Source organism: Bidens hawaiensis, unplaced genomic scaffold, assembly GCF_021521415.1.
Source record: "Bidens hawaiensis isolate Kalapana, Puna unplaced genomic scaffold, B.hawaiensis_p1.1 tig00030501_1, whole genome shotgun sequence".
Classification (NCBI taxonomy): Eukaryota; Viridiplantae; Streptophyta; class Magnoliopsida; order Asterales; family Asteraceae; genus Bidens; species Bidens hawaiensis.
Window position 1 is genome coordinate 22,913 of NW_027495080.1, and position 13,008 is coordinate 35,920.

The following is a 13,008-nucleotide window of genomic DNA, read 5'->3' on the forward strand; positions in this document are numbered from 1 at the left end:
ATCATTATATTTGCAGGATCTGAAAGATTTTAACCATTTATGTGGAAAATTTGCTATTAAAAAAAATATTAATTAATTAATTAATGATGTGATGTAGAGGTGCACAAAAAACCCGAACCCGAAACCGGTTTTTTGAATACCCGGATTTTTAATACCCAAACTCGTAGCCGACCCTACCCGTAGGATATAGATAGGATATGCATTTCAGTACCAAAACCCGTACCCGGAACCGGACCCGATTTATACCCAGTAATACCCAAAAACCGGAACCGGTTTCATACCCAGAACTGGGTTTCTCCAATACCCGAAACGGTGTTTTCAAATACCCGATCTATATCCGAAATTACCCAAAAAATACCTTAAAAATACCCAAAAATACCCCTAAAAAGTGCAACCTCGTAAAAAATCCAATTTATACCCGAAAAATACCCAGAAAAAAGCCTGAAAAACCCCCCAAAAAAATCTAAAAATTGGGTTTATTCAATACTCGAAAATATGATATTCAAATACCCGGTTTTAGAATACCCAGTTCTATACCCGACCCGAACGCGATGCATAGGGTATGGTTTTTAGAGACAATAACCAGACCCGAACCCGATACGGGTATTACCAATACCTGATCATACCCGAACCCGGTTCCATACACGAAACCGGGTATTTGAAAAACCCATTTGTGCACCTCTATTGTGATGTGTCTCTTATGTTTTTATGTTGCTGATTAAATTGGGAAGCAAACTATAAGGGGGTGTTTGGTAGAGGGATTTGATTGGGGAGAAATGGAATTAGAAATATTTCTTTTGTTTGTTTTCCACTTTTCATTTCTATTTCTCTTTCTATTTCTCTAAAACTAGAGAATTCCATTTCTCTTTAAAACAAAGAGAAATCCATTTCTCAGCAGCCTCCTCATAGCATGTCACCACCTCGTCTCCGGCCACCACCCCGTCTCCGGCCACCACCCCGTCTCCGGCCGCCACCTCGTCTCCAAGTCTGCAACCTCCACCTCGTCTCCAAGTCTGCAACCACCACCCCGTCTCCGCCGTTCGCAGTGGTGAACACAGAGATGGTAACCGGTTGTAGGTTGCAGGTGGTATGGGTGAACGGAGATTAGGGTTTCAAGTGGTGGTTCGTGGTAGGTTAGGGTTTTCAGATGGTCGGGTGATTTTGGTCGCATGTGGGTGACAATGGTGGTGGAAATCGGCGGTGGTCGCAGGTGGCTTCTGATTATCATCATCATCATCGCCACCACAACCACCACCACAAAATCTCCAAAGAGGCAGTGATGACAGATCTGAGCCTCCTTTTTCTATATCTTATGTTCCAAAAATTTGAATCTTTTTAATTTCTTGTGTACTGTGGTTGAAGAAGGGGATTTGGTGGCGGCAGCCGGTGGTGGTGGGCTGTGGTTGAAGAAAGGGCTGTGGTGGTGGTGCTGGTGGTGTGGGGCTGTGGTGGTGGGGCTGTGGTGGTGGTGCTGTGGTGGTGGGGCTGCGGTGGTGAGTGGTGTCAGGTTGGGTGGAGGTGGGGTTGGGTATGGAAGAGTTCTCTGTTTATTTTCTCGTGTACCAAACAAGAGAAATGATTCTCATTCTCCATACCAATTCTCTTTCTCTACAATTCCATTTCCATTTCTATTTTCTCTCCTTTTCCATTCTCTGTACCAAACACCCCCTAACATAATAACTTTAACCCACACAGGCCCAGCCCAGCCCAGCCCAGCCCAGCCCAGATACGGTTTGAGCTTGCAAAGCTGGGAGTCATTTTAACCTGATTTTAGGGTTCATCTGATACTTCTCTGGAGAACGAAAGAAGCCGTCCGCCGTCCATCGGAGGTTTGTCGCTAATGCCTCTAGCTGTTATATCCGTTGTTCGTTATCTTCAGTTGAATATCTGAATCGTTTAGTTATTAACCTATTAACGTACTTACACAGTTAGATCATAGCTCAAGCCGTAACCTAGGGTTTCCAAGCTATACTATAATATCATTTGTGTCACCGTATTTACTTATTGTTACTTACTTTTAGAGCTGCTGTTTACATTATTATGTTGCTTTGCTGAAGCTGCAAGTCCTGATTAGAAGTTGTTAATGTAGGTAGCTATATTTTGTTTCAAAGTTAGGGTTTATATCTAGCATGTAGTATAATAGTTACTGCACTTATATTTACTTGAACTAAGATATATTGTTTTTGTACTGAATAAAACCTAAGTTGTTTTATAATTCATGTACTTTCACTAAACTGTATACTTGTTAAAGTATTTTGAAAATTTATTAGGAAAATAGTTTCAAAGGTTACCATTTGATTATTTGGTAAATCATTTTGAGCTGGCTGTGGACCGTTTACATAATTTACATTATTGTTCTCAAACAGATGGCTGATATACTAAAACAGTTTGTTCTAGACACCGATGTTAACATTTTTGATCTGCATTGCAGGTGTTTGCATAAGAGAAGGAGCTCAAGCAAATTTCAGCCATGGTGAAATTTAGATTTTTTGTCGCTTTTTTCATGATTTTGTTTTTTTTCATGTATGGGTGGCTGATGTATTTGTGCATTTTGATGTAATGAATTCGGCAGTCTCTTGTTGCGAATGAGGACTTCCAGCACATTCTTCGTGTTCAGAACACAAATGTTGATGGCAAGCAAAAGATCATGTTTGCTATGACCTCTATCAAGGGTATTGGTCGACGTTTTGCAAACATTGTTTGCAAGAAGGCTGATGTGGACATGAACAAGTGGTAGTTTTTTAAAAAAAATGTGACTTTATTATCTTGTGATCGTTTTGCTGACTTTCTTTCATGCAGGGCTGGTGAACTGTCGAGTGCGGAGATTGATAACCTGATGACAATCGTTGCTAATCCTCGCCAGTTCAAAATCCCAGACTGGTTTCTTAACAGAAAGAAAGATTACAAGGATGGCAAGTACTCTCAGGTCACCTCTAATGCCCTTGACATGAAGCTTAGAGATGATTTGGAGCGTTTGAAGAAAATCAGGTCCATTTTTATCCTTAATTTATGTCAACTTGTTTTATTTTTAACCGGTAACTGTTATTTAACCCGGCTTGGTCTACAGGAACCATCGTGGTCTTCGTCACTATTGGGGTCTCCGGGTCCGTGGACAGCACACTAAGACCACTGGTCGCAGGGGAAAGACTGTTGGTGTCTCCAAGAAGCGATAAGTTTGTTTTTCACTTATTTTGGTTTAGAAGATATCTTCTTGAACCTTTGTTCTCATTGATTTGAAAAGATATTATGGTCCTTTTTAAGTTTTAGAGATTTCATATGAAGAAATTGCTGTTGAGTTTTGTTCTCTAGCTTGTTTGACTTTAAATCATTTATTGGGCTTCTTGTTGGTGACTCATTTCCCCCCCTTTCCATGACTATATGTTTTAAGTAAACACGATGGTATTTGTCGCAAAATATGGATTGCATCTTTATGACCAGTTTCATAAATGAAAGACACCATAAAACACCCATTGTGGATGTTCTTGGTCTCTACTCTGTAAACTGAAAGATGAAAAGAAAATTGCAAGCACTTTAACACATACACTTAATCTTCTCTGTAATACATGCTAACCAAAATCTTCAGATTTAAACAGTAAATACGATGGTGGTTTGAACTGATTTGCATGGTGAGTTTTAATGGTGGTCTAGGTTTTGTTTAGTATGTACATTTTGTATGTGTATTATCTTTTTGTAACTCACACACCCGTCTACTCCTCCTTGTAAATTACATCAATAATTTACTTCATGCCATGATTTGCACATTGTAATAACATCCTTGTCTCTCTCGCTCAGCCAAGGATGGAATGACGATTTGTGTGTATTCATGTCCGCTCTTTTTTCCTCTACTAAGTTTTGTGTCGATGAGTTTTTTCCGTAAGGTGTTCAATGAGACAACAAAACTGATCCAAAAGTATCAGCTACATTGTGGTAAGGTGTTGTACGGCTGGTAAGGTTTCGTATGGTATGTGGTAAGGGGTGTTGTATATTGTTTGGAGTAAAATGGCCGTTTAATTTTTATTATATGTATATTTTTTTATTATTAGGTTATTCCAAATTAATGATTTAAAAAAAATCTAACCAGGTTGGTTTCGTAATTGTAGCCAACTGTTCAACACAAAACTTTTTAGTTTTTGTCATGAAAGCAATAGTGCTGTAATGTTGAAATAGTAGTTGGCAAAGTTAGGTGGTAACACAATTTTTTTATTGGCCAACAAACAGATAATTGTCTAGGTACTTCGTACGGGGTGACATAAGAGTAAAAGACCGTCATCAGCTGGCCTAACCCAGTCGTACGGAGCTCTTAAGCGCATCAAGTTATCTCCAGTTCTAGGGAAAACCCACCAACCTAAAGGCCCACTAGTGGTAAAACCCGGACTCTCTCAAGATCGAACTCACAAATATCTCAGTCTTTCTTCATTGAGTCACCCATACCTCTTCTAAAGTGTTATTTATGAGGATTGAACCTGAGTCTCCATTGAGAAACTCAAATTTCCTGTTGCTACATCACATTGAAAAGGATAGCGCATCCTAATAACAATGTAGTTATTTAATAATTAAAAAGCGGATTTTATAATGTTATTATAACTAGTAAAATTACCCGCATGATGCAGCGGGACTCAAAGATGACTGCTTCTAAGAGATTATTAAGAAAACAGACACATACATTTCCATCTCCATTATTTAATTTAATTGTTGGTATGGAAGTTGTGCCCGAGAAAACATCTTTAAAGGAATGAATGCCAGTGCTTGGCACTTAATTGAGATATGTGTCTCTCTCTTACTACTATAACTGGACACATGGATCGATTGCAATGAAAGTGGTGATAGTAATATCATATGAAAGTCAAAAAAGGAAATGAAAAGTTAGAAGACTAATAAATAAATATATGTTATAATAAATATCTTGTAACCACTGTTGTTGGAATTCGTATCAATCTTGCTAGATGGAGGAAAATTATTGGATGATGTCATGAATAGTGAACTAACGTGAGATAACCGACATCTGGGTTTTAATATATATATATATATATAATGTTGCCACGTCGGCAAAGTTATTTTCTAAAAACATGAATAATCAGCTTATAAGTTGCTTTACATTTACATTTTAAATTTCAAATTAAAAGTAAAACGTAGTTATACTTTATTTGAATTTGGTTTTCTATAAATTAAAAAGATACAACCACACTATAAACGATCATAGTAATAGAAAAAAATATTACAATACTAATATCATAATTGAGATTGCTTTTGATCACTGGATTTCGTCATCTAGGGTGCAGCATTCTACTGCTTCACTAGCAACACGACGCTTGTATTGCTCTCCCAGTACACCATTTGTTATTTTTAGCCTATTATTTATGTTTATTTTTCAAAAAATATATATTCGTTTCATTTTGATTTTGTTATTTAAATCAATATATAAAGATGAGATATTGAGTTATTAAAATAAAAATATGTAGTGTTCGATTCTATAGACTAAAAAAAAGACTATTAAGTCTATCTACATCTACTAAAAACACGTCACCTTAATAATAATAATAATAATAATAAAAATGCTATTTTAACTTTATTTAATCAAAAGCGTTATTTTCAACATGATTGTCAGTAGTTTCCAGGAAGAAGCCCACCGGTAAGTAGACAAGAAACGGGTTGAGCTCCTCCTGAGTTGTAAAGAATTGCAAATTTCTTTACCCAACACAACTTTGTAGGCCACAGTGACACCGATCCCATCATATCCTGCATTATGCCCAAAAGCCCATAACATTACCCTACAAAAAGATCATGTTTCATCACTGCAATTATTATAAAAGGGAGTATGCAAGTTGGCCACGGTTCTAGTGTGGTGTTATGGTGATTCAACTAAAGCCGGATCAATTTGAGTTGTATTTCATTGATATTGGATAAAACTTAAAAGTACTTAGAAAATAGCTATAAAAGAAACATATGAAATTTGCCTAAAAGTTCATTAAAACTTTTTAAAATTGTTTTATTTGAAATATACATTACTTTTACTTTTTCTTTTTAACTAACGGTATACTCTTTTTAGTCCTATATTTTAATATAATAGGTATTTATTGACACCGAGATTGTTTTTAATAAGAAGAAAGTTTATGAATTCTGAATATGCTCAAAACGATTACAATTGTGCGCCATTATGCACAGTTATACTAAATTTTACAGGTTGCAAAATTTTTGAAATTCCACAACACCAAAATTAAAACATTAAATAAGAATGTAAATTATATAAATCAGCCAAATTATGTAAATCAGCCAGAAAACGGGTAATGCTAAATTTAAGGGTATGAAGATTGCGAAAACTGGGTAAATGTTTTATTTGGCGAAGCTGAAGTACACATGATAGAATTTAGGTCTGGCATTGTAGTTGGGTTTTGCCACACAGTCCGGCCCGTCGAGACCTTCCCATCGACTGGTAGCAAGCCTGTAATTCCACTCGTAGCCCAAGTTATACGATTTTAAAGTTTGGGTCATTTCTGCGTTGTTTTCCTCTGTGACGTTGGTCCATATAAAAGTCTTTTAATTCTAACTCTTCGATCAGCTCCTCATCATTTATAAGATGCAAGATGAGTACTACTAGTCAACCCAACTCGAACAGCCCACATTCTCACACTTAAAAGTAGAGGTGCACAAACCGGGTATTCTCAGGAATCGGAACCGGGTATAGTCAACAAAAGTCAAAACCGGGTCCGGGTAGGAACCGGTTCCGGGTATAGTCGGGTATTTGACAGGGTTTTGACCGGTTCCATCGGGTTTTTTCGGGTTTCGGGTAGGGTACGGCCAGGTTTTGACCGGGTATTGGCAGAACCGGTTCCACGGCGTCCGGATCGGTTCCGGTTCCGGTTCCGGGCGGGTACAATTTCAGAGGGAAACCCAAAACCCGGTCCATACCCGGGGTAGGGTAGGGTAGGGTAGGGTCGGGTCCAGAACCTATTGTTTTGTGCATCTCTACTTAAAAGTGACTTAGGATCTCTTTCAACTCTTACCCAACCGTTCTGAGGATATGACAGTACACAGATAAAAGCTGGTACCTGTACAAAGTGATCCTTTTGTGTGAAGCATATACAATACCTATTTAGAACAAGGATGTTCGTTATACTACGAATGGTTTTTTACACACCTTTGCAATGGTTCAAACACATCACTATATTAAAAATTCCGTTAATACATCGTTTCTTGACAACTTGGATGCGATGCTGTGCGTTAGATGCATTGCTGTACTTGAAAAACTTCAATTATCATTTTCATGTTTTGGACCATCCTTATATTTGCACAATTTGTTCACAAGTTAGGTTTTGACAACTACGTCATGGTGTTACACGTTAGACATGCCACAGACGAACTTTGTAACTAGTTTAGACGTACTTTGTAACCAGTTTGGATGCAACATTGCAATCAACAGCGCAGCAACATACAATATATTCAGACTAAAGATAATATGATGCCATGGTTTAATTATTTGCCTACAATATATCGTTGCAAAGATTTTAAGTTTGGTTCAAAATATTGGAATCATAGATATTGAGATTATCAACACCAGCAACAATTATCATAAACAATTGAAACATTCAGGCAAATAATCAACCATCAAATTAAGATATCATAATCATTATTAATAATATTATTATTATTCCTGTACAATAACAAACCATTACCTTCATCCTAACCCGATTTCGGCACGGTAACCACCAGCTCTCCGTCGCTAAACGCCGCCGTAGCAAGCTCCGGATGCGTGTACGCCGGAAGCCTAAACCGCCACACCTTCAGCTCCACCTCATTAACCTCAAAGCTACCGATCAATCTCACACCTCTCACTACAATCTTCGTAACGCCGGGAACGATCTCAATCGTGTGAGCCGCGATGTCGGTGCCGATATCGTCGTCTGTATCCACGACGAATTTGAACGAATTGGCGGTTTCTTCGACGGACACGTCGGAGTAGAACGGGAGCTCGAGGACTTTGGCGAAGATGTGTGGGAGTCGCCGGAGCTTCTTTTGACGGCCGGTGACGGCGGCGTCGGCGTCGTAGCGGAGGGTGATGTTGCGGTTAGGTGGAGTTGGATGGACTTTCATGGTTGGATGAAAGTGAAACGAAACCCTAGGCTAGGGTTTGAGGGTGAGAAATTAGGGTTTGGTAATTGGGGATAGATAGATTCAGTGAGGTGTTGTTGACAGTAGACAGAAGGAAAATATGTGTGCCAAAGATAAAGGCTAGACTAATTTTAAATAAATTCATATGAAAAAAATTAAAAATGGAGTGTGTGTGTTCCATCCATCCAATATCCAAAGTGGTGAGACATAAGACATTCTAGTAAAGAGAAATCATTTGATAAATCCATATTAGTTTGTGATTAGTTTTTCGTTTAAAATTAGTTAGTTATATACTAGGTAGATGATGCTAGCGCGCTGCAACAGTGTAAACTTTTTATGTTTTGATATGCTCACTATCCATGCAAAAATATGAACCCAAAATATAGTCATGATATGGCTAAAAGGATATTGAAATGCATTTGTTTCATTGTTTTTTTTTATAATGTAACCTTCGGACTTGTGCTACCAAACCCATGCATTGCGGTGGGTACCAAACGAAATAAAACTAAAATAAGTATAATGTGTTTGGTTAATTGGTTAAATAAATATTGTAACCTTCGGACTTGTGCTACCAAACCCATGCATTGCGGTGGGTACCAAACGAAATAAAACTAAAATAAGTATAATGTGTTTGGTTAATTGGTTAAATAAATATGTGAGTTAATGAAAAAAGAAAAGGAGTAAAAAAACAAGAAGTTGAAGCAGTTTTTCTTTCCAACCCATTAAGTCAAATTAGTTATACAAATTGACCTTCATAATGTACATACATATATGCATACAATACTTATATATTTTGTATGATTGTCTATCAAAAGAGTTTCATTTCTTAAAGGCGAAATTTTATGTGTTTAGCTCGTTTATATTAAAAAAAATAATAAGCAGGATATGAGTTTTATCAAATCCAAATTGCCCTTAAACAGATTATAATATCTCATTTATTTTTGAAACTATTTCATTATCAAAATAATTTTTGTGGGTCTCACCGAATCTGGGTAGCCCTTAAACGGGTTATAACTTCTCATTTATTTGTGAAACTCTTTCATCTTGAACAATAATTTTTGCGGTTATAGGTCTCATCAGAACCAGATAGTCCTTAAACGAATTATAGCATCTCATTTATATGTGAAATCTTTTCATCATCAAACTCTAATTTAATTTCTCACCTGTACATATTCTCCCTCGCGGGTCTATCCTTTCCATCACCCATTAACTTCTGATTACCACCCATCATTGTCAACCTCTCTTTGCATGCATCAACCACCATCGTCACCTACATCAACCGCCCCTTCTTTATTGGATTTATTCTGAATCGTAGAATGAACATCGGTTAATTTGCCATCAATTCAGATCTTGTCACCATTTACCTCCTATTTTATTTATGAAACCCTCAACGGGCCAACCAATGTTCATCTTCATCACTCAACCACCACCACCTCGCCAACCTTGATTTCAAGCTTAGAACGGTTGTTACTGATGGCAGATTACTAACATACTATGATATCTTGAATTTATAAAAGCTTGTTTGAAATAAACAGTTCATGAACATAAACAAATATAACTTAACAAAGGTAAACGAACATAAATGAACAAACGTAAACGAACACAAGCAAACATAAACGAATATTAATAAACACACTTAAGTGAACACAAACGAACAAATATAAAACATTAAGTAGATGATTATTTCAATGTTTCATCAAAAAGTGAACACAAACGAACAAATATAAAACATTAAGTAGATGATTATTATTGCTTGTTAGAGATTATGGAAGACGAGAAATTAAGAGGTGTTTGAAGGAAAGCGGGTAATTCTTGAAGAGATATTCAAGCCCGTGATTTTTTTTGGTTCAAGTATAGATCTAAACATAGATATTTAGCTTGGTTGAATTGGTGTAAATTCGTTTTAATGTGATTTTCTTTTAAGGGCTGCCCTCCGTCTTGTGAAGTTAACTCGTGGGTGTGGTGTTTTTTTGTCGGTTGCCTGTTTATAAAAGTTAATTGTTCGAAGAAAAAATCTCATATACAGGGAACTAAAAGCTAGTTATTATATATATAAAAGTATTATGTGATGATTAGCATGAATTTGTTATTTAATATGGTACAAAGTTATATGTTATTTTTTGTCTTCCCTTTTTTCTTGTCTCCTTTTGTCGTCGTCACAAGCAGTAGGTTGGTTGTCCATCATATTCCATTGCTGTCCCCTTGTATGTTTTCTTTCTCTCTTTCTTTCTTTCTTTCTTATATTGTCGTCGTTATGGTCCTAGCTTCTCAAGCCATAACCATGTTGTTGTACCTTTTGTTGCCACCACTATAAGCTTACTTTGCCACTATCGTTAGCTTCCAAATTCACGTTGTAGAGTGCCGGTAACGTGAAGGGTTTGTTACCTCGTTGATTTAATAATTGAATCACCCCCCCCCCCCTCAAAAAAAAAAACAATACTAAACTTTATGACGAAAAACCACCTACAACTACTTTTAATATGTTTGTATAAATTATAATCAAATTTTACAAATTTGTTATATCAATTTATATATTTTTAACTAAACTTATTATTAAGTTATCCGGTTCAACAAGTTTGATCGACCCAATCAGTGAACCAGTAAGAGGTTTGGTTCACTGTCTTATAAAATTCTGAAAACATAACAAACCAACAACATCAATAAGCAGACAGTATAAATTGTTGACCTTTGCTATGTCATGTTATCCAACTAATCGTCTTGCACTCTTTCACACCATCACATAAATATACCCATAGCCTTAGTTTTCTGACTGTAATTTGAATACTAAAGACCTTTACTTAACATGTTTGAGTAACTAAATTTATTTGAACACAAAAATATTTCATTATACCCATTTTGATATAAAAGTATATTTACAAGAGTGGTATAAATATAAATTAGTGTAATAAAAATTATGATTTTTTCTTTTAAGTAATACTATAACAATAATTACAACAATTCTACACTATAGACGGTAGGGGTCAAAGCTAGCAAACACGTTACTTATTTTGTATTAAAATCAAACTCCAAAGTCTATGTTGGTTGCTCGTTTAATTCTTTATAAATCCCAACATCTACTAACGTGAAGAATTAAACTTTAAAAGGACGTCTTTGAAGAGTTGAAATCAACGAGATTTGAGTTTTTAGAAAAAAAGGGTGTAAATCTTTATTATTCAACCAAATAGTGACTTTTAACAACAAAATCATCTATATGATTATTATAATATTGTCATGTTAACACATATTTGCTTTTAATATACTTTTATGTAACCCATATTTTTTTAATGAAATAACATGTATCGTAGACAGATAAAAATACCTTTATGAACATTGATAACCTTTAATCAATAATTTATTTTCTTTTTTGACCAGCTAAATAATACACCACAAGAGAACTTTAATCAATAATTTATGATTTTTCAGCTATATTCCAGCTATATAAAATATAAAAAAAGTTATTATGTTTGAAAATAGAATAGTGTTTGTTTGTTTTTTTTTTTTGTTTGTATTGCAATCTTAAGAAATCACAATTGGACGTGAAAGTCGGTAAGCACATGGTGGACGGCTGAGAATCGTCAACCACAAGTTGAGTATTTGGTTGGTCGACATCATGAAAATATCAAAGTATAGTTAAGCTTAGAAAAGAGGTTTAGGGTATGTTTTGTAATGAGTTTTTAGAGGCGTTCAAATTTCAAGCTTTTAATAAAAAGTTTCTATCTGGCTTGAAGCTTTTATATTAGGAGAAAAATGCTCTTTTTCTAAACACTACTGCTACTAGAGTTTGAAAAAAAACTACAAGCTTTTACAATTGAATTTACAATTTTGGTACTTGAACTTTCATCAACTTTTGTTAATTTATATAATAGTTGCATATTTTACTCTTATTTAAAATTAACTACCCCCATGACTTTTTAAAAGTCCATGACTTTTTCACACGTTAATATTTTTTTAAACACATTACATCATAAAAAAGAGCATTTTATTCTCTTTAATTTGAGTATGATATTGATATACTTCTTTACCGGTTATGATTGACAACAAGTCGAGTCAGACGAGTTCAGGTCATGTGTAAGACCAAATTAGGGTCGGAACGAGTAAATAAAAATTGGTTAATTTAGTTCGATACGTGTCGGTATGGTTTTGGGTCGAAAGGGGCCAGGTCAGAACATGTTTCAGATTAAAACGGTGTCGGGTCGGAAAGGGTTTCAATCAAAAGATGTTGGTTTAAAAAACTATCTATTTGAAATTACTGTATATTTTAGCTTTGTTTCTTGATTTTCGTCACGATTACACGCTTGCTGCCTTTGCACGAAGTACACGTCTGCATTCGGGTTATGCCTGCACTAATATCAAGTGAATCACATACCGACATTGATTATGCGGTTGATCTCAGGTTGCGCGCGCACTCCATCGCACCGCACTGGCACCCAATTAGTTTTATTAAAAGCTCCAGCTACTCTGCCAAATACCTGAATATATCTAAAAAACTACAACTACTCTGTCAAACACCTAAAATATATTTAAAAAGCTACAGCTACCAGCTAGTTTTGCCAAACATACCCTTAAAGTGAACAAATTTTTTTCTTTCAATTTTATTAAAACTAGGATTTAGGACTGATGTGCTAAAAGTAGTTATATAAAAACACGCTAATCTAGACACTAAGTAATAAATACTAGACTCTTAAACTTAACTAAACTACTAACCGGCAAGTGAACCGATCGACTCTAGTATAGCTAGGTAAGTCCGTATATCGAACTCACAGTACTATTTAAATTACGTTAACTAGCTAAATTTAGACTTAACTACAGACATGACTATTTATCTATTATTATTAGGGGGTTTTACTTAAAAACTAAAATTAAATTAATTAATAAAACTAAAGACTTAAAAACAACTTAACC

The 13,008-nt window shown here is 35.6% G+C and overlaps 2 protein-coding genes across 2 annotated transcripts; one reads left to right on the plus strand and one right to left on the minus strand.

Annotated features, from left to right (window-relative positions):
• Positions 1-1,717: 1,717 nt before the first annotated feature.
• LOC143580473 (small ribosomal subunit protein uS13z/uS13y/uS13x-like) lies at positions 1,718-3,353 on the plus strand. The gene is made up of 5 exons (XM_077063482.1): positions 1,718-1,829; positions 2,432-2,473; positions 2,573-2,733; positions 2,800-2,988; positions 3,068-3,353. Exons 2-5 carry the CDS (start codon positions 2,471-2,473, stop codon positions 3,171-3,173), a joined length of 459 nt encoding a protein of 152 aa, XP_076919597.1. The 5' UTR covers positions 1,718-1,829; positions 2,432-2,470; the 3' UTR covers positions 3,174-3,353.
• Positions 3,354-7,677: 4,324 nt separating this feature from the next.
• LOC143580469 (uncharacterized) lies at positions 7,678-8,088 on the minus strand. Its single transcript, XM_077063478.1, has one exon. The coding sequence runs from the start codon at positions 8,086-8,088 to the stop codon at positions 7,678-7,680; it is 411 nt and encodes a 136-aa protein (XP_076919593.1).
• Positions 8,089-13,008: the final 4,920 nt, after the last annotated feature.